This window comes from Leopardus geoffroyi, chromosome C1, assembly GCF_018350155.1.
Source record: "Leopardus geoffroyi isolate Oge1 chromosome C1, O.geoffroyi_Oge1_pat1.0, whole genome shotgun sequence".
NCBI classification, from domain to species: Eukaryota; Metazoa; Chordata; class Mammalia; order Carnivora; family Felidae; genus Leopardus; species Leopardus geoffroyi.
In genome coordinates, this window is record NC_059328.1 from 35,281,532 (window position 1) to 35,303,487 (window position 21,956).

General features: G+C 46.7%; 1 protein-coding gene across 4 annotated transcripts; it reads left to right on the forward strand.

Moving 5' to 3' along the window:
* Window positions 1–1,294: 1,294 nt before the first annotated feature.
* Window positions 1,295–20,053, forward strand: KIF2C (kinesin family member 2C). 4 transcript variants are annotated; one of them, XM_045477084.1, is made up of 21 exons: window positions 1,295–1,542; window positions 2,412–2,506; window positions 5,562–5,663; window positions 5,835–5,883; window positions 7,433–7,555; window positions 8,685–8,807; window positions 9,356–9,456; window positions 10,132–10,227; window positions 10,674–10,728; window positions 10,818–10,980; window positions 13,015–13,105; window positions 13,364–13,427; window positions 13,506–13,597; window positions 14,387–14,529; window positions 15,311–15,515; window positions 15,635–15,745; window positions 16,527–16,594; window positions 16,873–16,978; window positions 17,071–17,184; window positions 19,189–19,312; window positions 19,408–20,053. In XM_045477084.1, exons 1-21 carry the CDS (start codon window positions 1,479–1,481, stop codon window positions 19,488–19,490), a joined length of 2,172 nt encoding a protein of 723 aa, XP_045333040.1. In that variant the 5' UTR covers window positions 1,295–1,478; the 3' UTR covers window positions 19,491–20,053. The 4 variants fall into 4 exon arrangements, with proteins under 4 accessions (XP_045333040.1, XP_045333041.1, XP_045333043.1 ...); XM_045477085.1 differs by lacking the exon at window positions 8,685–8,807 and having other exon boundaries at window positions 1,377–1,542; XM_045477087.1 differs by lacking the exons at window positions 1,295–1,542; window positions 2,412–2,506 and adding an exon at window positions 3,485–3,598.
* Window positions 20,054–21,956: the final 1,903 nt, after the last annotated feature.

Here is a 21,956-nt window from a genome sequence, read left to right on the forward strand (position 1 = left end):
ATCTCGACTCAACATGACCAAAATGAAACCCTTGACTTACTCCCCATAAACACACCTGTTTCTTTCACAACCTGACTCTCCTATTTCAGGAAATAGTTCATCATCTACCTACCCAATTGCTCTAGCCAGAAACCAGAAGTCAGGCATGATTACCCCTTTTCCTTCACCCCTATCTCCAACTCTTCGGCAAAACCCATTCATTCCATCTCCCAAACTTTAAGTCATTCTCTTAGTTACATTTCCATGATCACTACCCCAGGCTAGGGCAGCATAATCCTTGCCCACTAAATAGTCTCACTTCATCTTCCCCCATCAAATCAGTTCTCCATACATCAGCAGGTCTGATAATATCAATCAAATCAAATGTAAGTCAGATCTTGTCACTCCTCTGCTTAAAATTATTCAATGAATTCTCATCTGAATAAAAGCCAAAATTATTACTATTGGCTAGAATATGCTACATGTTCTCACCCCACTGCCCCTCTTCTCTTGCTTTCCAGCCACACTAGCTTCTTTCAGTTCAAGATCAAATTCTTTACTGCCGCAGGGCCTTTGCACACACCATCCTTAGATCTTAGCCTGGGAGGCTCCCCACCTTCCTGCCCTCCATTTTGCCAGTTTGTTCCTTTTTGTTCTCTAGACGCAGGTTAAATATCACTTCAAAGATTTCTTCCCTGGGCACTTTATCTAAAGTTATCTAAAGTTCCTCCATTATTTTCTATCTCAGCTCTTAGTTTCCCTGAGAGCACCTACCACTGCTAATTTGTTACTTCTTTGTATCCCCTGTTCATATTAGAAATGTTAGGTCAAAGACGGCAAGAATTATGCCTTGTTCACTATTACTGTCTTTAGCACCCAGGTACCATGCCTACCACGTGGTAGACAATAAATATCCAGGTAATCTGTGTCTCCCAGGCACTTGAAACATAGTTCCTCGTTTAAACTTCGTTCGCAGTAACTCCGTGAGGGAAAAAGCATGCTCCTCACTGTGCAAAGGAAACCGAGTCCAGTTTTTAACCTGCTCAAGATCACTGAGCTAGTGACTGAAGAAGTCGGGATTGGAACCCATGTCTGTAGGGGCCCAACAGCACTCGGTCTCAAACACCATACTGGAGTTTCTCAGTTTTGGGGAGGCCGGTCGCGCAGCAGGCTCTCAGTAAGACGCCCGGAACAAGCTACCGGCAGCCGGGCGGGCCGGGCGGGCGGGCCAAGCTCCCAGAAGCCCCAGCGCGCAGGGGTGTGACCAGACGGATGGGCGGTCTTAGGCGCCGGAAAACCGACCGTAGACTACATATCCCAAAAGGCTGCGGAGGGCGCCGCGGACTGGCGGTAGCGAGGCCGGCGACAGCGTGATGACGTTCTCAGGGACGCTGGCGCGCGGGATTTAAACTGCGGCGGTTTGCGCGGCGTTAAGACTTCGTAGGGTTAGCGGAGCTGTGGTTGTTTGTATTTCGCGTTTCTTTTCCCCGCGACTGCCTATGGACTCGTCGCTTCAGGCTCGCCTGTTTCCCGGTCTCACCATCAAGATCCAACGCAGTAATGGTGAGGGGCTGGGTCGCGAGGCCAAGGGGACCTGTGGGCTGTGAGATGGCTGAAATTACTGCCCCTCCCCAAACGGCAGGGCCGAGATGCTGTTAGGGATTCCCCCGCTTCCACCCGGTCTGGGTCTCTGCACTAGCGTTGCGTCTCTTCTACCCAGGTGCAGGGGCCTCTGCGCTGGCTGTGGGTCCCCTTCCCATCCTCGTCAGTGGGCGGGGCTCCTCCCTGTCAGAGGACCTCCCAGGAAAATTAGGGTTGCTAGATTCACTTCACTTCCAGACTTCGCTGAAATTGCTATGCCCTTGGAGGGACCTCGGCTTCCTGGTTCCTTTACTCTCCTCTAAATATTCCGCACTTGCAGTATGTCAGGCACTGGGATTCAGGGTTAATCAGTAGAAAAAATCTCTGCTTTTCAGGAGCTTGAAGTTCTGCCCTCTTTTTTTTGGTTAAGCAGCTACCAAATCTCTGGCAGGTGTAATACCCTGTCATTAGGAGAATGGTCAGACATAACCGTCTCGTAGGGCAACCCGAGGGCGCCAGAGCGTCAGTGGGAGTTGAGGAACAGTACCTAAGAACTAGAGTGACTCCCCTGACCAGACATACCTTCACTCACTGTAGGCCCTCTTTTGAGTGGGAATGAATCCTTATTCCCTGCAGCTCAGTTTTAAGACCTGTTCCCTGCCTACCTCACCGTGGGATGTTCTAAAGGTGAGGAGTTGAATGTTAAAAGCCAGGGGTTGTATTTGTTTCCTAGTGTTAAAAAGAAAGAAAAAGGCAGCTGTTCCTTCCTTCAGGCCAACTCCACGTTGAGAATCTCTGTGGGATCCTAAAAGTGTAAAAGATGGGTAAATTCTGGACTTTTTATACTGTAGGCATAATTCACAGTGCTAATGTAAGGACTGTGAACTTGGAGAAATCCTGTGTTTCAGTGGAATGGACAGAAGGAGGTGCCACAAAGGGCAAAGAGGTAAGTTCTGTGAAAATGCCTCTGCCACATTTAACACCTTACTCCCTAGAAGATCTGTGTGAAGGGGCATCTGGCTGGCTCAGTTGGTAGTGCATGTGACTCGGGGTCCTGATTTCGAGCTTCACATTGGACAGAGAGATTACTTTAAAGACAAACAAAAAGCTTTCTGTGGAAATGGAACTTGTGAGAACCTTATTTCTGATCCTGCCTTGTCCTCCCTAATCTTGAACATGGTCCTCTTTGGACCTATTAGGATTTTATTTAGTTGGGCCTGATCTAAATTGAAGCAATCAACAGTTTCTGGTGTGTTTGAAGAAGACAAACTGCACAGAATCCTAAAACCTTGCTTACCTACGCTAGCTTCTGAGTGCAAACTACCTACAATATCGGTTTGGGGAGCAAAACTGATAACCCAGTTGAGACAAAAGTATGTTTCTGAAACCCCAAGTAACAGAAGGCAACTTGTGATAAATGGCACAGATGAATAGTGCTTGAGCAGCTCAGAGGTAGTAACTCACTGAGGATGAGCTTGACTGGTGGGGATGTGGTGGGAAGGTGTAGCAGAAACAATAGTGAGATAGACGGCCTTCATCGAGACTAGTGAAGAAGCTTGCTCCAGGCAGTGGGAAGGCTCAGGATGCTGGACAGTTGAAAGGGGGGACCAGAGGGTTATCATCTCTGGCACTGAGATGTTTAAGGTTTTATTCTGTAGGTACTTGGGAGCCTTGGGAAGATTTTGAGAAGAGGAGAGATGTGACTAAGGCATTTATGTTTTAGAGGCATTGTGGTGTGGTAAAAATTTCACTGGGCTAGGAGTATGGAAACCTGGATTCTAGTCTGGCTCTGCCACTATTTTGTGTTCTCAGACATGCTTCCACCTCTCTTAGAAAATCAGTTTCCTTACCAAAAAAATGAGGATGATAATAATATCTACTTAATAAGGTTATTGTGAGGATTTGTTCAACAGATACTTTTGTACTGGTTCCAAAATGCCAGACGGAATACTGAAGTGAATAAGACAGACTTGGACCCTCTTCATGGAACTTAATGAGATAACACATGTAAAGGACTTGTCTAGCATAGTGCCTTGTGGTAGGTAAGCAGATACTTAGTGGTATATTTTAGAAATAAAAGGATTGAATACTTTACAATATCTGCTCTTAAATCAAGAGGTTCCTAAAATTCTTTTCAACCAGCTATTAGAAGTTCCTTGTGATTTTTGTTTGCTTATTTTTGTTGTTTGTTTAGAAATATACCTCTTGTTGGGTCTCACACCAGCTCAGATACTGCCTTTGGAATAAGGTCTAAACTTCTTAGTGAGGCATTCAAAGCTTTTTCAGGATAAAAACTTTTTTCTTTGTACCACACACTCTTCCAAAGTATGCTGTGTCAGGGTCAAATGCATCAGGTCCCCACTTTGTGTCCATGCCTAGTGCCTTGCTGCCTTCACACTGTCACTCTTACTCCTTCCTCCTGGGATGCTCACCCTGAATCATCAGTGTGAGAGTTAATGTCAGAACTAGGGTTAAAACATTGATCTCCTATATTGTCTGTTTTCTATGGTTTAAGTGTTGGAAATGGGAGGAATGGAATGTGTAGTAAGGGTCTATAGCTGTCCAAGAATTGGGGACAAAAGTGTGGTTATTAAAGTACCCGTGAGCTTTTGCTTTTCAACAGTACTCTGTCCCTGTTTATCCTGTGCTGCTTTGGTTTCTTGCCTTCTGTGCATATGACTTTTCCATTAGAATATGAGCTAATTAGGGGCACCTGGGTGACTCAGTCGTTTAAGCATCCAACTTCAGCTCAGGTCATGATCTCACTGTTTATGAGTTCAACCCCCATGTCTGGCTCCGCACTGATGGTGCAGAGCCTGCTTGGGATTCTCTCTCTCTGCCCTTTATGTGAGCATGCGCGCGTGCTCTCTCTCTCTCTCTCTCTCTCTCTCTCTCTCTCTCTCTCTCTCTTAAATAAATAAACTTAAAAAAGAAAAAAGAATAGGAGCTAACTGAAGGCCAGGGCAATATATGTCTTAATTCATCTTTGAATATCTTCCCCCTATTGCCTTAATTGTGCCTAATAAATGTTTGAATAAGCTAATTAATAAATATAGGTTGCATTGTAGGAGTTAAAGCTTTCACCCTGGAGTACATGCTTCAGCTCTGAAACATTTCAAGATTGGTTGGTACTGGGGCACCTGGGTGGCTCAGCCGGTTAGCATCCGACTTCAGCTCAGGTCTTGATCTCACAGTCTGTGAGTTCAAGCCCCGCGTCGGGCTCTGTGCTGACAGCTCAGAGCCTGGAGCCTGCTTCAGATTCTGTGTCTCCCTCTCTCTCTGCCCCTCCCCTGCTCATGCTCTGTCTCTCTCTGTCTCAAAAGTAAATAAAAACATTTAAAAAAAAAAACTTAAAAAAAAAAAAAGATTGGTTGGTACTATTTTGGTGTGTTTGAACTGCTGTGAAGTTTGAGTTGTTCCTGGAGGGTGGCAGGGCTCTGATGATGTAAACCTAGAATTGTGACCTCAACTGCAGGCATATGCAGGAAGTTGTTATTGGGGAAGAAGTTTCTGGACCCAGTAGAAAATGTAGGTAGACTTAGGGTTAGGTAGCAGCTCTTGGGAACTTGTCCCCGCCCATAAGATCCTGAAGGGCCCTCCAGTTTGACTATTGCCGGGACAGTTAGAACTTGTTTCCTCCTCCGTGTCATCTAGCAAGAGGTGCTCAGGGGACTGTGCCCAGCAGGACCTCACTGCCCAGCAGAACAGTAGGGAAACCAAGTGGCCTACATCTACTGTGGACTACTGGTTACCTGTCTGTCTGCCCTCCTCTTTACCTCATTCTCATCACCAACATCTACCATTGGCTTGGCAATCAGAAACCAGTATTCATCTAGATGGTAAACCGTGACTAAGGGCTATTTGTTTATAGTTGTTGGTACTTGGTGGAACTTAAAAGTTGATAATGTCTGAATCTAGGAGTACTAGCATTGGTTGTAGAGATGCAATTGGGTTGAAGAAGCTATGTTGTTCCACTGAAATTTTTTACTTGCTCTTTGCAGATTGATTTTGATGATGTGGCCGCAATAAACCCAGAGCTTTTACAACTTCTTCCCTTACACCCAAAAGACAATCTGCCCCTGCAGGAAAATGTAACAGTCCAGGTAGGTGCTTGTCATCTGGCTGAACCAGTGCCCCAGAAGATTTGCTTGGCTTGTTGGCTTTTGCTGATTTTCTGGAACTGCCTAGGACTTCAGCAGAACCCATGGATCTAAGATAAGTCCTTGAAAATGATAGGAACCACATATTGTGATGTTTTTGTTTTTATTTTACAGAAACAAAAACGCAGATCAGTCAACTCCAAAATTCCTGCTCCTAAGGAAGGTAAATAGATTTTTACTGGCTTATCGTCATGGGGTTTGAGCCCAGGATAATATTCCTGGGGCACAGGAAGCTGTGAAATAGACTCATTGCTCCACTTTAGCAGGTGGCTCTATGTGGGCTGAGTCCTGCCCTGTCTTCTAAGCATCTTAGTGAAGAAGAATCAAACCTACAGGGAGGTTTTGGTCAAAAGGTACAAAGTTTCAGTTATGAGAAATAAGTAAGTCCTGGAGATCTAATGTACATCTGGCCTGTGATTAACAACACTGTATTATATACTTAAAATTTTACTATGAGGGTGGATCTTATAATAAACACCCTAACCACAAAACAAAAATAAACAAAATACAAAGCAAAGAGAGTGGGAGCAAACCTTAGGAAGAGATGGGTAAGTTTATAGCATTGATTATAATGATAGTTTCATGGGTGTTTACTTATCTCCAAAACAGTTTTGGTATTTCAATCATACTTCAAGAAGTGCTTTTTTTTTTATTTTTAAGTGTATTTATTTTGAGAGAGAGACAGTGTGAGCAGGGGAGGGGCAGAGAGAGGGAGGGAGGGGGGAGAGAGAGAGAGAGAGAAAGAAAGAAAGAAAGAGCAAGAGAATGAGCGGGGGAGGGGCAGAGAGAGGAGGAGACAGAGAATCCGAAGCAGGTGCTGTGCTGACAGCAGAGCTCGATGTGAGGGGCTCAAACTCAAACTGAGATCATGACCTGAACTGAAGTCGGACACTTAACTGACTGAGCCACTCACGCGCCCCTGTACCATGTGTTCTATTTCCAAATTTCTGACTTACTTTATAGGTGATGAATTGTTTCTTTCTTATGGAGGGAAACTATATAAATGGGTAGAAATTAATAAGAATTCAAATATAACTCAGTTGTTTCTCTCAGTTAAGCATTCTTATAAGATTCCAGAAAATCAATGTAGCTGACCCATGGGTTTCTGATGATGTGCCCCAGGTCTGGCTCTGTAAAGCATCCTGAAGCAGTGGAAAAATCCAAAATCCAAATCCCAGACTTTGGAATATAACAGTTTTGGGTTAACATCCTGGCTCCAACACTTATTACAATGTGCAAGTTCCTTAATTTCTCTGAGCCTTATTGTCCCCTTCCATCAGATGGGAAGACTGATATTTACCTTACAATGTTGTTTTGAAGTATGGGAAGATTGTACAATGATAGGTGTTGCTGCTGTTAAGGTTCATAATGCTTTTTTTCCAGGGATTAGGTCTGTCTCTTCAGAAAGGATTTCGGATTGGCTATAGGTCCCTCCATTTACTCAGGACAGTTGCTTTTGTGGGAGATATCCTTCCCCTTGGGAGCTCTCAGAGTGGCAGAATGTGAATAGATTAGTTTTGGGGTCACTAGTACTTGGCCTTTCTAATTTTTCCTTTCCTTGGGTGGAAGGAGTGGGAAGTTGGGCTCTTTTTCCTGGTGATCTGGACCCATCCCACCCTATACAGAATCTTGGAGGGTTGCCCCCTAGTGGCCCCCATTGGCCCTCCTGATCATGCCCCACTGATTGGCTGCTGCTGCCCTTGGTGTTTCAGGTCTCCGAGGCCGCTCCACCCGAATGTCCACTGTCTCCGAGGTTCGAATTACCACTCAGGAGAATGATATGGAGGTGGAGCTACCAGTGTCTACAAATTCCCGCAAGCAGTTTTCAGTTCCCAGTGAGTAATGAATTTGTTTTTCCTGTTTGAGGCTCTGCAGCAGCTGCTCATATATTGCCCTGTCCCTGTTCTGAAATCCTGAGATTTCTACACTCCCCTGTCTTCAGTTCTATTCTGCTCCCTTATTTGGAAATCGTTTAATTTTACTCTTTAATTTTATTGAAACATTACACACACACACACACACACACACACACACAAAGAAAAGTGACCATATCATTTAGTTCACAAACCGAACGTACTCACATAACTCAATCAAAGCATTATGAGCAACCCCAAAATCCCCCTCAAGCTCCCTTCCAGTTCATAAGCCCCTATATTAAGTACCTATAATCTTGACTTCTGATACCATAAATTAGATTTTTCCCTTTTTGGACTTTATATAAATAGAATTTGAAAAATATTTTTAATTGTTAACTTTTATTAGATAAAGCAGGTACAGATTGTGTAAGATATACAGTCATTACATCTCACGTGTATCAAATTCAGCTCTAATAAAATGAATGTAAACAAGAGGGTCACAACCAGGTATGGGAAGTAGCAAGTTGTCATGGGCTTTCTGGGGTTGAATCAATATGTTGTTGCTCAGGTTTCTGTTACTCCTGGCTTTTCAGTCTTTGTCCCTCTTAACCCAGGTTCCAAGACTTGGAGAAGTCTGGCTTTTTCTTCCAAATACGCCCTGGCCTGAGAACCCAAGCTTGGATGAAGCCTAAAGTCTTTAGGCCTTTAGAGGCTTTCCCTTTGTGGTGAAGTCCATGCTGAGCTACTCACATACCTTCAAAGATATATATTCTTTTTTATTTAAAGATTTTATTTTTAAAGTTTGGTCTCTACACCAAACTTACAACCCTGAGATGAAGAGTCGCATGCTCTACCGACTGAGCCAGCCAGACACCCTGCCCTCTAAGACTTTTGATCCCGGGAGTCAGCCCCTGTAGAGACTGGTTGGGTTCAGGGTTTGGGCTGAAGTGACAGGAAAAGCCCAAGCTCTGCTCACACGGTGGGAGCCCAAGGTTTTGCTGAGCTGGCAGTCAGTTGCACTCCTCCTGACCCACGACCTGCTAGGGCTCAGAGGAGCACAGCTCTGGTATGCCTGCCTGCTTCTCCAATGACTCTTGTTCCCCCACAGCTGGACCCCCTAGGCCCTCCTGCCCTGCAGTGGCTGAAATACCATTGACGATGGTCAGTGAGGAGGTGGAAGAGCAAGTCCATTCCATCCGAGGCAGCTCTTCTGCAAACCCTGTGAACTCAGGTAGACGCACTGAGCTGTCTGCTGCCCTGCTCCTAGTGCAGGACAAGTTGTTATATCCTCTCCCAAACCTGGCCTGCTTTGGCACCTGACTTCAAACCATGTTTATCATGTGGGGGCATATTTCCTGTGGCCATCGCATCAGTCTTTCACAAGAGGTGACCTTGTTCCCACCAGCTGGCAGGAGCCCTCTAATGTAGTTGAGGTGTTGCCATAGCTCAAGTCTTGGCCAACACCTGAAAAACAGCCCAGAATGCCCATCAAAATCAATCAGGGATGGTATCACCCCTTGTGGTTGTTGAGAAAATGCCACAGAGACATGGAGAGAGCTTGGGTTAGGCCTAGAGTGCTTGTGCAGGTCTTTACTTTGCAGGCTTAGCCTACAACGGATAGAGTCATATCCATTGCTTCCTCTCCTTGCATATGGTGGTTTAAGAGCAAGGGTCTAAGGAAGGCCTAGGCCTGGGAATGGCCCATGACTCAATAGAACAGCTTGAAAAGAGTAGGCTGGCTGGCCTAGACAGGTAAAAGTGGGCTTCCTTCTTCCCCAGTTCGGAGGAAATCATGTATTGTGAAGGAAATGGAAAAAATGAAGAACAAGCGAGAAGAGAAGAGGGCCCAGAACTCTGAAACAAGAATAAAGCGAGCTCAGGTACCTTTCTTAGGTCAAGGGTTTTCGGACAGGCATTCTTAATTGCAACCTCACCAGCAGCAGAGATACAGCTGGGCCCCAGCGTTTCTGAGGCTCCAGTTCTGATATCCAGGAAATTTAACTGGTTTTTCATCTGGATTCAGAGAAAAAATAAATCAGATATTTTTCTGAAGCCCTTTGGGTGGGGAATATTTCATGCTGATCATCCAGTAGGCACACCCATCACAGTGCAGTGGCCAACAGAGCTGCTGGGCAGAGTTGCCTGCTTTCCCCCCGACTCCCACCTCCACCTCCTAATTGTGTATATGGGGCAGGGGTTTGGGGTTGCAATAAAGTCCCAGTTTGGAGCACTTCCCCTCAGTTGGGTTAATTGCTCCAGGGAATCTCAACCTGCTGGTCTCCTAAGAAGGGGACAGTGGCCCTCGCCCTAGTTCCTAGAGTGGTTGAATGCATGCCTAAAACCTACCACCTCCCACCGCCAATCTCTGTTCCCAGGGCCTTTGCTTCTGAGTTCTCAGCCTAGAGCCAGGGTGGGAGGAAGGTAACATGTGGGAGGGCTTTGTCAACTGAAGGGCTGTGTGTATATAAAGAGCTGTTGCTGATGCTTCAGCACTAAGCTCTGAGAGCATTTACATGTCAGCAGTCAGTCCTTTTTTTTGCCCTTGTCCCAAACAGGAGTATGACAGCAGCTTTCCAAACTGGGAATTTGCCCGGATGATTAAAGAATTTCGGGCTACTTTGGAATGTCATCCACTTACTATGACAGATCCTGTAAGTAAACCTAAAAGGCTTCTATCTCTCCTTCCTGAGTGTGTGTACAATTGAGAGACAAATCTCCTCTTTAAGGATGTGAAAGCTTGCAAGAATCTCCACTTACCCTTGAGGATATTTTTAATACCTTTAATGGGCTGGAGCTAGCAAGGCTGGATGGGAGAGTCAGCTGCATAAAGTGTCACCCTCTTCACTTCCATAGGTGGCTAGATCCTTACTAATAATCGTGTAAGTAGCACTGAAACCTGTAGGCAGCAGGGTGAGAAAACTGGGAAGGAAATTCAAAGCTGCCTGACTGTTTTTGAGAGTAACTAATGGTGGAGCTGGGGTCCCAGTGTTAGGTCTTGGCCCTTGAGTGAGCCAGACATGGGATTGGAAGAGGAGGAGTTCTTTCAGTATTGCTCTGACCTTTTGGTGGTTGGTTGTCTTCTTTCATCCTTTTGAAGATCGAAGAGCACAGGATATGTGTCTGTGTGAGGAAACGCCCACTAAATAAACAAGGTAAGCCCTGATCAGTCAGAAGGAGGCTTTTGACTGACTGACCTTCTCCATGTCCAGGAATCATCCCCTGAAATACTCTTCTTCTGCAGAATTGGCCAAGAAAGAAGTTGATGTGATTTCTGTTCCCAGCAAAGGCCTCCTCTTGGTCCATGAGCCCAAGTTAAAAGTGGACTTAACAAAGTATCTGGAGAACCAAGCCTTCTGCTTTGACTTTGCATTTGATGAAACAGCTTCAAATGAAGTTGTCTACAGGTTAGTTTCTTGGCCTCTTTTATTTCCCTTTCCCAGCCTTCCTCTTGTCAATGTGGGATATTGTACTATTCACCGCCACACTGATCTCTGAGGCCTTTCTTGGCCTCCTCATATTTTCTTTGGATCAGCCATTACAGAGCTGGTTCTGTGGTGCCAGGAGACACCAGGAAGGCCCAGTTTGGGCTTGTCACATCCCATTTTGCATCTTTATCAGTGCATCCTCAAATGGATTACAAGTGAGGTATTACCCATTGTACTCTCTGAGGCTGGGTTGGGCAGGTCGAAGGGATTCTTCCAGTGTCTTATGCAGCCACTCCATTACCCACTGAGCTTAGCAGACTCAGCAAAGACTAGGACCGCTCTATCTAATACAGCACCACCAGCCTCATGTGGCTATTCAAATGAAAGTTAAATAAAATTAAGAACTCAATTCTTTTTTTTTTTTTTTTCTTTTTTTTTTTGGCTTGAACTCACAACTCTGAGATCAAGAATTGCTTTCTCTACCAACTGAGCCAGCCAGGCGTCTCAGAATTCATTTAAAAAAATTTTTTTTAATGTTTATTTATTTTTGAGAGAGAGCACGTGCACAAGCAGGAGAGGTGCAGAGACAGAGGAAGACACAGAATCTGAAGCAGGCTCCAGGCTCTGAGCTGTCAGCACAGAGCCCGACACAGGGCTTGAACTCACAGTGAGATCATGACCTGAGCTGAAATCAGATGCTTAGCTGGCTGAGCTGCCCAGGTGTCCCAGAATTCAATTCATTAGTCACACTAGCCACATTTTAAGAGCTTGACAGCCACCTGTGGTAGTGGCTGCTATTAGCACAGTAAAGAACATGTCCACCACCACAGAAAGTTCTATAAACAACACTGCTCAGACCAGAGGTTGACAAACAATAGCCCATGGGCCAAATTTTGTTTGCAATTCCTTTATTTATTTATCTATCTATCTATTTATTTATTTTTGAGAGACAGCATGAGACAGAGCACAAGTTAGGGAGGGGCAGAGAGATAAGGAGACACAGAATCTGAAGCAGGCTCCAGGCTCCAAGCAAGTGTTCAGCACAGAGCCTGATGTTGGGCTCGAACCCACGAACCATGAGATCATGACTTGAGCCAAAGTCAGTCACTTAACTGACTAACTGAGCCACCCAGGTGCCCCTGCAATTCCTTTTTATATGGTTCTCAAAATAAGAATGAATGTGTTTTTAAAGGATCCTTTTTAAAAACATGTGACAGTAAGGAGCACCTGAGTACCTCAGTCAGTTAAGCATGTGACCTCAGCTCAGGTCACGATCTCACAGTTTCTGGGTTCAAGCCCCATGTTGGGCTCTCTGCTGTCAGCGTGGAGCCTGCTTTGGATCCTTTGTCCCCCCTCTTTCTCTGCCCCTCCCTGACTTGGGTGCGTGCTTGCTGTCTCTCTCTCTCTCTCTCTCTCAAAAAAAATTTTTTAATTTATTTTTAAAATTTACATCCAATTTAGTTAGCATATAAATAAACATTTTTTTTTTTTTTAATGTGGTAGTGGGGTGCCTGACTGGCTCAGTCAGTGGAAGGTGCAACTCTTGATCTCAGTGTTGTGAGTTCTAGCCCCATTTGGGTGCAGAGATTACTTAAAAATAAAATCTTTAAAAAAAAAAAAAGGTGACAGAGACCTATGTGGCCTAAAATGTTTTAGACTCCTACTTTAGAGGGTTTCCTCTGATCTTTGTAGTGTTTCTTATGCTGGCAGTCAGCTACTAAGCTCAGGGTTTCATCTTGGGTCTCCAGAGTCAGACAAAGGGCTGATGGCTCAGTTAGAGTGTAGGCCACCAGCTTATTCTTGGCAGGTCAGTCCAGCCCTCCCCAGTTGGCTGAGAGAATTTCAGATTTTTAAGTGGGGCTGGGGTCCAGTGGGACCACTTTGCAGAAGAGGAGTGCTATTGTTTGGAAGGAGGAATTGAAGACTGCAGTAGTTCTGCAGTGGAAGGGCAGTAGGACCACATTCTAGGGAGCACATTTTGGGGAGAGATGTATACTCTTTCCTTTCTCCCAGGTTCACAGCAAGGCCACTGGTCCAGACAATCTTTGAAGGGGGAAAGGCAACCTGTTTTGCATATGGCCAGACAGGAAGTGGCAAGACACATGTGAGTATTCAGCCCGGGCAGGGAGCAAACCAGCCCATGGTGTCACACTGGGTCCCTGTAAAGGAAGCAGGTAAGTTGCTTGCAGAAAGTCCCCTTGGTACAGATACCCTATCACCAGACACTGTTGTTGTGCCAGATGCCTTAGCAGGTACAGCTTCTCAGCTTTGATGTGGTGGCCCACTATGGTAATGGAGCCACTAGTGCTCTGGCCTAGGCCCAGGGTCCTTTACCACAGTCTTCTGCCCCTTCCGTTTGCAGACTATGGGCGGAGACCTCTCTGGGAAAGCCCAGAATGCATCCAAAGGGATCTATGCCATGGCCTGTAAGTAGTGTGTTCTGCCCCACTTGGGTTGGGCACAGAAAGGCAGGTTGCTTACTTAATCCAGGCTCTCTCTCATAGCCCGAGATGTCTTCCTCCTGAAGAATCAGCCTCGCTACCGGAACCTGGGCCTGGAAGTCTATGTGACCTTCTTTGAGATCTATAATGGGAAGGTAGCTAGCTGGCAGGGAGCCCGTCTCTACTGTTGGGGCCACTGAACTTTCTAAAACCTTGAGGTTGGCTAGAAATTGTAGAAACCAAGCAGCCTGTGGGCTGTCAAGCCTTTAATGGGCTGCTCTGTCCTATCATTGTGGGAGGTTTCATCTGATGGTGGGACGGTGCCCAAGCTCAGCAAGTATGGCAGGAACACTCCTCGGGGCTCCTTCTCACATGTCTCACGTGGGAGGTTTGCCTTGTGTGTGCCCTGTCCTCCCTCGACCCACTTCCTTATAACCTTTCTACTCTTCCCCGATTGTGTACATTCATTTTCATGTTCATACTCTCTTTCTCTCACTCTCTCCCCTACCCCTTATACTCCATACCTTCTACCTCTACCTCTGTACTCTGCTTTTGCAGAGTTGCCTTCCTCAGAGCAGGATCTTGATAATAATAATGGCTAATGTTGATTATTGGTGTAGTATCATGTGCTAAGCACTTGTCTCAACTCATTCAATCATTATAACCTATGAGGAAGTATTCCCATCATTATTCTGCAGATGAGGAATAAGCCTGGAGTAGTTAAGTACTGGTCCAGGCTCCCATAGCTGGCAAAGTAGCAGGGTCATATCAAACTGAGGCAGCCTGATTCAGCTTTCAAGTGTACTGCCTGCCACCCAGCTTAGCTTCTCTCTGCCTTCTCTGCTGCCAGCTCTTATCTAAGCTGGGACAGGCCCTGAAGGAGGGGGTGTAGGTAGGGTGTCCAGGACCTAATGGCCTTATCCTTGTTCCCCTGCCTGGCACAGCTGTTTGATCTGCTCAACAAGAAAGCTAAGCTGCGCGTGCTGGAGGACGGCAAGCAGCAGGTGCAGGTGGTGGGGCTACAGGAGCATCTGGTTAGCTGTGCTGACGATGTCATCAAGATGATCGACATAGGCAGTGCCTGCAGGTCAGAGTTCTGGTGAGGGGAAGGGGCCACCTAATGCCCGGTTCAGGTGATAGACCCCCGCTCTGAGCCCATTGCTGTTTCCACAGAGCGCCACTCTCTGCAGCTTGGTGAGGGCTGTGAGGGCCTCTGCCGTAAGGACTCTCAATAGGGCAGATGACCCAGGGCAAGAGGCTCATCAGGAGCAAGTGTCTTAAATCTAACCAAGGTAGACTTTATTTCCAGGTCCTTACCCCAAATCATCCTTCCTAACTTCTCTAGGTTTCTTCTTGCTGTCCCCTCCCTCTGTGGTAGGAGACAAGCTCTGGATCTAGTCTGGGCTGGAAGGGATGGGGTCATAGCTTCTATACAGAGGTGGGGAAGTGCTCTTCCACCAGGCATGGTGCAGTGGAATGCTGGGTGGCTTATGGAGGCCCAGGGAGGGGGTTGCCCTCTCCAAGCCTCTCAAGCTTTCACAAGTGGTTCATGACAACCCCTCCTCCTCATGTGCCCTGCAACACAGGCAACTCCCCTTCCCCATGTGCTTTTGGGCCCTCTGGGCTGGCTAAGGCCTAGCACAGAATCTAGTACTTTCACTGCCAGGAAAACTTGCCAGATCTGGAGGTAGAGGGAAAGCTGCTGCCCAGGAAGGGCAAAACAGAAATCTGGGATAAGAAAACACAGGACTGCTTAGAGTCTTGACCTGTGTCCTTTGTACAGAGAACTCAGTGCTGTGGAGTGGGGTGGCTTGAACTCTGGGGAGCCACAGTGGCTCATAACCTTTCTTTGCCCTCCTTTGCCACAGGACTTCTGGGCAGACATTTGCCAACTCCAACTCTTCCCGCTCCCATGCCTGCTTCCAGATTCTTCTTCGGGCCAAAGGGAGAGTGCATGGCAAGTTCTCTTTGGTGGATCTGGCAGGGAATGAGAGAGGTGCGGACACTTCCAGTGCTGACCGGCAGACTCGCATGGAGGGTGCAGAAATCAACAAGAGTCTTCTGGCTCTGAAGGTAGCAGGGCCTAAACAGGTGGTTGGCCTGGAGGACTGCTGGTGGAGGGAGGGAGAGAGGGAGGGAATGGGCAACTCAAGAGGAAGAAAGGGACCTCAGTGGCTCCTGCTGCCCCACAGGAGTGCATCAGGGCCCTGGGACAGAACAAGGCTCACACCCCATTTCGAGAGAGCAAGCTGACACAGGTGCTGAGGGACTCCTTTATCGGGGAGAACTCAAGGACCTGCATGGTGAGTAGGGTCACTTTGGAGGTGGTATAGGAAGACGTTGAGTCCTGTCTCTGGGCAGAAGGCTTGGTGCCCTTGGCTACCTGGGTTTCCAGGCTCAAACTTTACTGGGCATCCCCCACTGCTTTTTAGTACCAGGTTCCTCTTTGCCTATTCAAGAGGGAAGGAGAGGATCTGCTCCCTTTACTATATGTCTGTGCAGCTCTTGGTTTGGGGTCCAAAAGGGCCTTACCTGATGAAAAGAGGCCCCAGAATTCAGAAGGATGGCCTGTGGGAAAGCAGGAGAGCAAAATTCTCCTCTTCTATGGTTTCCCTCAGGTTCACTGGCTCCTAATTAAGTACACAGGAAAGGGGTATGGCCTCAAATGACTTTTTGTTCCCTTCCTTATTTTATCTACAAGCCTGCTAGCTAGGATCTGCCTTCTTCCCCTCTAAGGAATCTCCTCTTCCCTGTCTACTAGGGAAGGTAGGAATTTCTGACTAAGCCACAGAGCCTTGAGATGTGACCTTGGTGAAAGAGTCCATAAAGAGATAAAACAACAGGGGTATCCAGATGCACCTTTAAAGGCAGGGAACCAATTTTTAAGGTGCCTTAGTTTTCAGTGCCCTTGGGGCAAATTGCCTGGCACAGACTAGGCGCTTAGTTAGCTCTCCGCCCCAATACTGTGTGGGTGTCAGCAGCTCAAAGAGACGACTCCTGGCAGTATCCAGTACTAGGCAGTCCAGCGCCTTTACCCTACCCTGTGATCCTCAACCCTTAACTGCCTATTTCCCCGTTTTGCAGATTGCCATGATCTCACCAGGCATAAGCTCCTGCGAATATACTTTAAACACACTGAGATATGCAGACAGGTACTAGTACCCATGACCAGTGGGATGGGGAGACGGGTGCAGGAGGGAGGAAAGGAAGAGGGAGGAAGTCTGGAGCCTCAGTGCCTACTGTATATTCTTCTGTGACTCAGTGAATCTGAGTTCAGACATGTCCCAGTCCTCTTCAAGCCTTAATGTGAAGCCAGCATGGGTCATCTTGGCCAATGTAAAAGCTGCCGAGCCTCATGGTCTGAGTGATGCTGCAGTCCTGTGAGTGCCAAAGAGGTTCCTGTGGGATCTGAGACCTTCTTGTTCCTCAGGGTCAAGGAGCTGAGCCCCCACAGTGGATCCAGTGGTGAGCAACCAACTCAAATGGAAACAGAAGAGATGGAAGCCAGCTCCCATGGGTCCCTGATCACAAGCAATGTAAGGTGTAGGGTGGGGCCAGGCAGGATGGAAACGTGGCCTATCGAGGGAAACTAGGCCATACTGTTGTACCTCTTCTTTTGGCCCCTCAGTTCTCCAAAGAAGAGGAGGAACTGTCTTCACAGATGTCCAGCTTTAATGAAGCCATGTCTCAGATCAGGGAGTTGGAGGAGAGGGCCATGGAAGAGCTCAAGGAGATAATACAGGTGATGAGCTAGTCCTGGTGAGGGATGGACTGGATATCCACCCCAGCACAGGCCCTCAGCAGTGCTCAGAACCATTCCTTGAGCATGACCTGGGCTTTGCTCCCACAGGTCTTCAGGTAGGGATGGCAAGAGGCAGACCTTTACCTAGTATTTCTCGATTGTCCACCTATTCATCTAGCTGTTCTAGAACAATGAATTACCATACCCTTTTCTCCAGCCTGGCCTACACAGGCTTTCCTCCATCCTCCTAGCCAGAGCCAGTCTCTCCCCTCTATGTTCCTGATCGAGGTTTTGGAGGGTGACTGCTTTGCAGACATCTTGGCTTGTTTACTCAATGAATGTTTGGTGAGTACTTTCTATATGCCAACTCCTGTGCTAAAACCAAGGACCAAAAACATCAAGTATGGATAGCATGCCCTAAAGTAAGACTTGCTCAATCCTGACTCTTCTGAGTTGTTTTTTTTTCCCCTGACTCTTCTATTTATAAGCTGATTTCCTTAGGAAAGTCATTTAGCATCACTGGGCCTCAGTTTCTTCATCTCTGAAGTGGGCAAGACAAGATGATTGCATCTGAAGATTAAGGGATATGCTTTTAAAACAGTGCCCAGCACATGGTTAGTGTATACTAAGTGGTAGATGCTGGTGCTGCTGTGACTCCCGCTGTGGGAGAACAGGGAGAGGGGAGGGGAGGCCTAAGAGTGCACTCTGCCAGTGGGGTATTCAGGGCAGGGTGCAGTGCAGAAAGAAGGACCTCGGGCCACTCAGAAATGAGAAGGGAACATGAAGAGTAAGCGCTTAGGCATGTCCTCCCTCCCTGGAGTGCTCAGGGTACAAATGTGTGAAAGGACATGGTATTTTCAGAAAGAATGAGAGGTTCACTCTACTCAAAGCAAAAGATGTAAGCAAGGGACATTGATTAAATATGTGTGTAGGTCAACAGGTAACCTGATGCTAAAAGACCTATGGCTCACTCCAAAGGCCTGGACTTGGTTATGAGGGCAGTGGATACCTTTGAAGGGCGTAGAATATGGTCAGATCAGATGACGTGGTCTTATCACAGCTTTAGGTACATCACTGTGGCTGCAATGTGGAGTCTGGTTTGGGAATGAGGAAGAGCATGAGTAGAGGCACTTAGGAGTTATGAGAAATTAGGAGATTGCTATAAAGAGTTCAAGAGGGGCACCTGGGTGGTTCAGTCAGTTAAGTGTCTGACTTGGGCTCAGGTCGTGATCTCATGATTCGTGAGTTTGAGCCCTGCGTCAGGTTCGCTGCTGTCAGCACAGAGCCCACTTCATATCCTGTGTCTCCCTCTCTTTGCCCCTCCCCCATGTTTTCTCTGTCACTCTTCTCTCTCTCTCAAAAATAAACATTAAAAAAAAAAAAAGTTCTGGACACCTGGGTGGCTCAGTCGGTTAAGTGCCTGACTTTGGCTCGGATTATGATCTCACACTTTGTGGCTTCGAGCCCCACATTGGGCTCTGTGCTGACAGCTCAGAGCCTGGAACTTGCTTCAGATTCTGTGTCCACCTCTCTCTCTGCTCCTCCCCCACTCATGTTCTGTCTCTCTCTGTCTCAAAAATATTAAAAAAAAAAAAAAAGTTCAAGAGAGATGTTGGAGCCTAGACGAAGTGTGGTCATGGTCACCATGAGACTGGAGTGAGGACATGAGACTCAGGTGCCATTTAAGAAGCAGAATTGGTAGGATTTAGGGACCAGCAGGGTGAAAGAATAAAGTTATTATTCCCATTTCCTGCTTGGCATCAAGACAGATTGTGACATTCATTTGACCTGGGGAGAGGGACAAGTTTGGGGTAGGGAAGAGGATGAATTCAAGATGAAGATTTCTACAGGAGCAGGTCAAGAAGCAGAGCACAAGTTATGGCTTAAGGAGTGGGCATCTTGCCTAGGTTGTCTGCATTGCAGATGGTAGGGGCCCAGGAATAATTTGCTAAGTTTATTTGGTCATTTTTGAACTGACAAGGTCCCCCCTCCATGTCATTGCAGCAAGGGCCAGGCTGGCTTGAGCTCTCCGAGATGACTGAGCAGCCAGACTATGACCTGGAGACCTTTGTGAACAAGACAGAGTCTGCCCTGGTCCAGCAAGCCAAGCACTTCTCAGCCCTGCGAGGTGGGTGTGGCTGGAGGATGGGGCCTCTGCCCTGAGGGAATGGGGCTTCTGAGACACCCACTAACCCCCAGTGCACCACCACTCCTTCCCTCCAGATGTCATCAAGGCCTTGCGCCTGGCCATGCAGCTGGAAGAGCAGGCCAGCAAACAAATAAGCAACAAGAAACGGCCCCACTGACGACTGCAAATAAAAGATCTGTTTGGTGTCACACCCAGCCTCTTCCCCTCCCCAACCTCCCCAGCAAACTTTGGGCACCTGGTGGGTCTAGTCAGGGTCTGAGCTGGAAAAGGCTTTGGTAAACGCCAAGTATGGAAGCAGCTGGGGAGAGGGTCAGAGTGACGAGGGACTTCTCTCCTTTTCTTGGGTTACAACTCTCCAGGGAGCAAGGGTGGGAAGATAGAGCTTTTAGTTACTCTGGGTGTTGCCTTTCTCTCCAGGAGGGGAAGACTCTCTGGTAAAGAGTTCCCTTGGGTGTCCTTCTGCCTCTGAGGACTGGCTGCTGGTAAAGGGCTCCCTGGGGTTATCCTGGCGCTGGGGAGAGGAAAGGAGCCTTTAGTCCAGCTCTCTGCTGGCTCTGGCCTGCCTTCCATGCCCTTGGTTCAGGCACCATGTCTTGTACTCTAAAAAAGTTTCTAGGATCTCTTCCTTGCTGTTTTTTGAGGCCCAAGAGGATCCCTGCTGTTTCCTGTTTTACGTGTTTATACATTGTGTCTAACAATAAAGAAAGAGGAAAAAGTCAACCTGTTGACTGGTGTGTGGGAAGGGCTGAGACATGTATGAACCTTCTCGGACTAAGGACAGATATTACTGCACCTTTCCATAGTGCTGATTCTGTACTCTACCTAGGAGGCCAAATCCATACCAGCAGTTTCAATGATGTGGTAAAGCTTCCAAGCTCTGCCTTGTTCTGTGCTTACTAGGTCCCAGGTCTTCTGGGAACAGGAGCCATAAGCCGAAAGATGGTGCTTTGTCAGTTACAGTCTTTGCTCAAGACACATTACAGGATTCTGTGGCAACACTGACAAGAAAGCACTTGGCTTGCTAGGTGGGAAAGGATCTGATGAGCAATACCAGTTTGGTCTTGAAAAATTAGAAGTTTGCCAGGTGAACTGAGGAACCAGTCATAGAGCATGGACAGTTGGGAACTGGAAGATTCCAGATTCCTTGCCCTGGAATATGAATTATCAGGGGCGCCTGGGTGGCTCAGTCGATTGAGCGTCTGACTTCAGCTCAGGTCATGATCTCATGGGTTCGAGCCCCGCCTCAGGCTCTGTGCTGACAGCTCAGAGCCTGGAGCCTGATTCGGATTCTGTGTCTCCCTCTCTCTCTGCCCCTAACCCACTCGCATTCTGTCTCTGTCTCTCTAAAAAATAAATAAACATTAAAAAAATAAAAAATAACATTAATTATCTAAATAGTAATAAGGTATTAAAAGATTTTTAGCCTAAGTGCCACACAACCAAATGCACATTTTAGAAAGACCTCAGGAAGAAGGGGCACCTAGGTGGCTCAGTCGGTTAAATGAAGACCTGACCAGACCTGATCCATCTTCTCACTTGGAATGGCATATGAGTCCCTCATGGGACCAGCCAGGGGAATCCTTATAAGTCATCACCTGCTTCAAACTCTTTTCTTTTTAAAATTTTTAAAATATTTATTTACTTTGAGAGGTACAGAGAGAGAGGGACAGAGAATCCCAAGCAAGCTCCACACTGGCAGCACAGAGCCCAATATGGGGTCCGATCTCACAAACCATGAGATCATGATCTGAGCCAAAACCAAGAATCAGATGCTTAACAGACTGAGTCATCCAGGTGCCCCTCGAACCCTTTAATAATGTCCCTTCACACAAAAGATAAATTCTGAATGTCCTGCTGTGGCCTGGTCAGCTCCTTCCTCTATTGGTCCAGTTGGAATGCAGTTTGGGCAGAACACTTAGGAGGTTAAAAGCCTGGCTCCTGAGGCCACCTTAAGTGGGTTGTTTAACCTCTTTGTGCTATTTGTGAAATGAGGATAATACTGGTATAGAGGTGTTAATATACACATGGTAGTAAGGACAATGTCTAACATTTAATAAGTGCTATATAAGTTCTAGCTAGCTTATCGACCATAGCCAAAGTATGGAAAGAGCCCAAATGCCCACTGACGGATGAATGGATAAAGAAGATGTGGTATATATATACGCAATGGAGTATTACTCGGCAATCAAAAAGAATGAAATCTTGCCATTTGCAACTATGTGGATGGAACTAGAGGGTATTATGCTAAGCGAAATTAGAGAAAGACAAATATATGACTTCACTCATATGAGGACTTTAAGACACGGAACAGATGAACATAAGGGAAGGGAGGCAAAAATAATATAAAAACAGGGAGGGGTCAAAACATAAGAGACTCTTAAATATAGAGAACAAACATAGGGTTGCTGGAGGGGCTGTGGGAGGGGGGATGGGCTAAAAGGGTAAGAGGCATTAAGGAAGACACTTGCTGGGTTGAGCACTGGGTGTTAAATGTAGGGGATGAATCACTGGAATCTACTGAAATCATTTTTGCACTATATGCTAACTTGGATGTAAATTAAAAAATAAAATAAGTGCTAGCTAGCTAAGCGCATAAGGACAAAGATTTTTGTTTTATTTAATA

Bases quoted from the DNA above. Each gene is read 5' to 3' on its own strand.
- KIF2C (XM_045477084.1), top strand. From the start codon at position 1,479: ATGGACTCGTCGCTTCAGGCTCGCCTGTTTCCCGGTCTCACCATCAAG. The intron at 15,516-15,634 runs GTAGCAGGGCCT...GCTGCCCCACAG, and splicing joins AGAGTCTTCTGGCTCTGAAG to GAGTGCATCAGGGCCCTGGG. The intron at 15,746-16,526 runs GTGAGTAGGGTC...CCCGTTTTGCAG, and splicing joins AGAACTCAAGGACCTGCATG to ATTGCCATGATCTCACCAGG.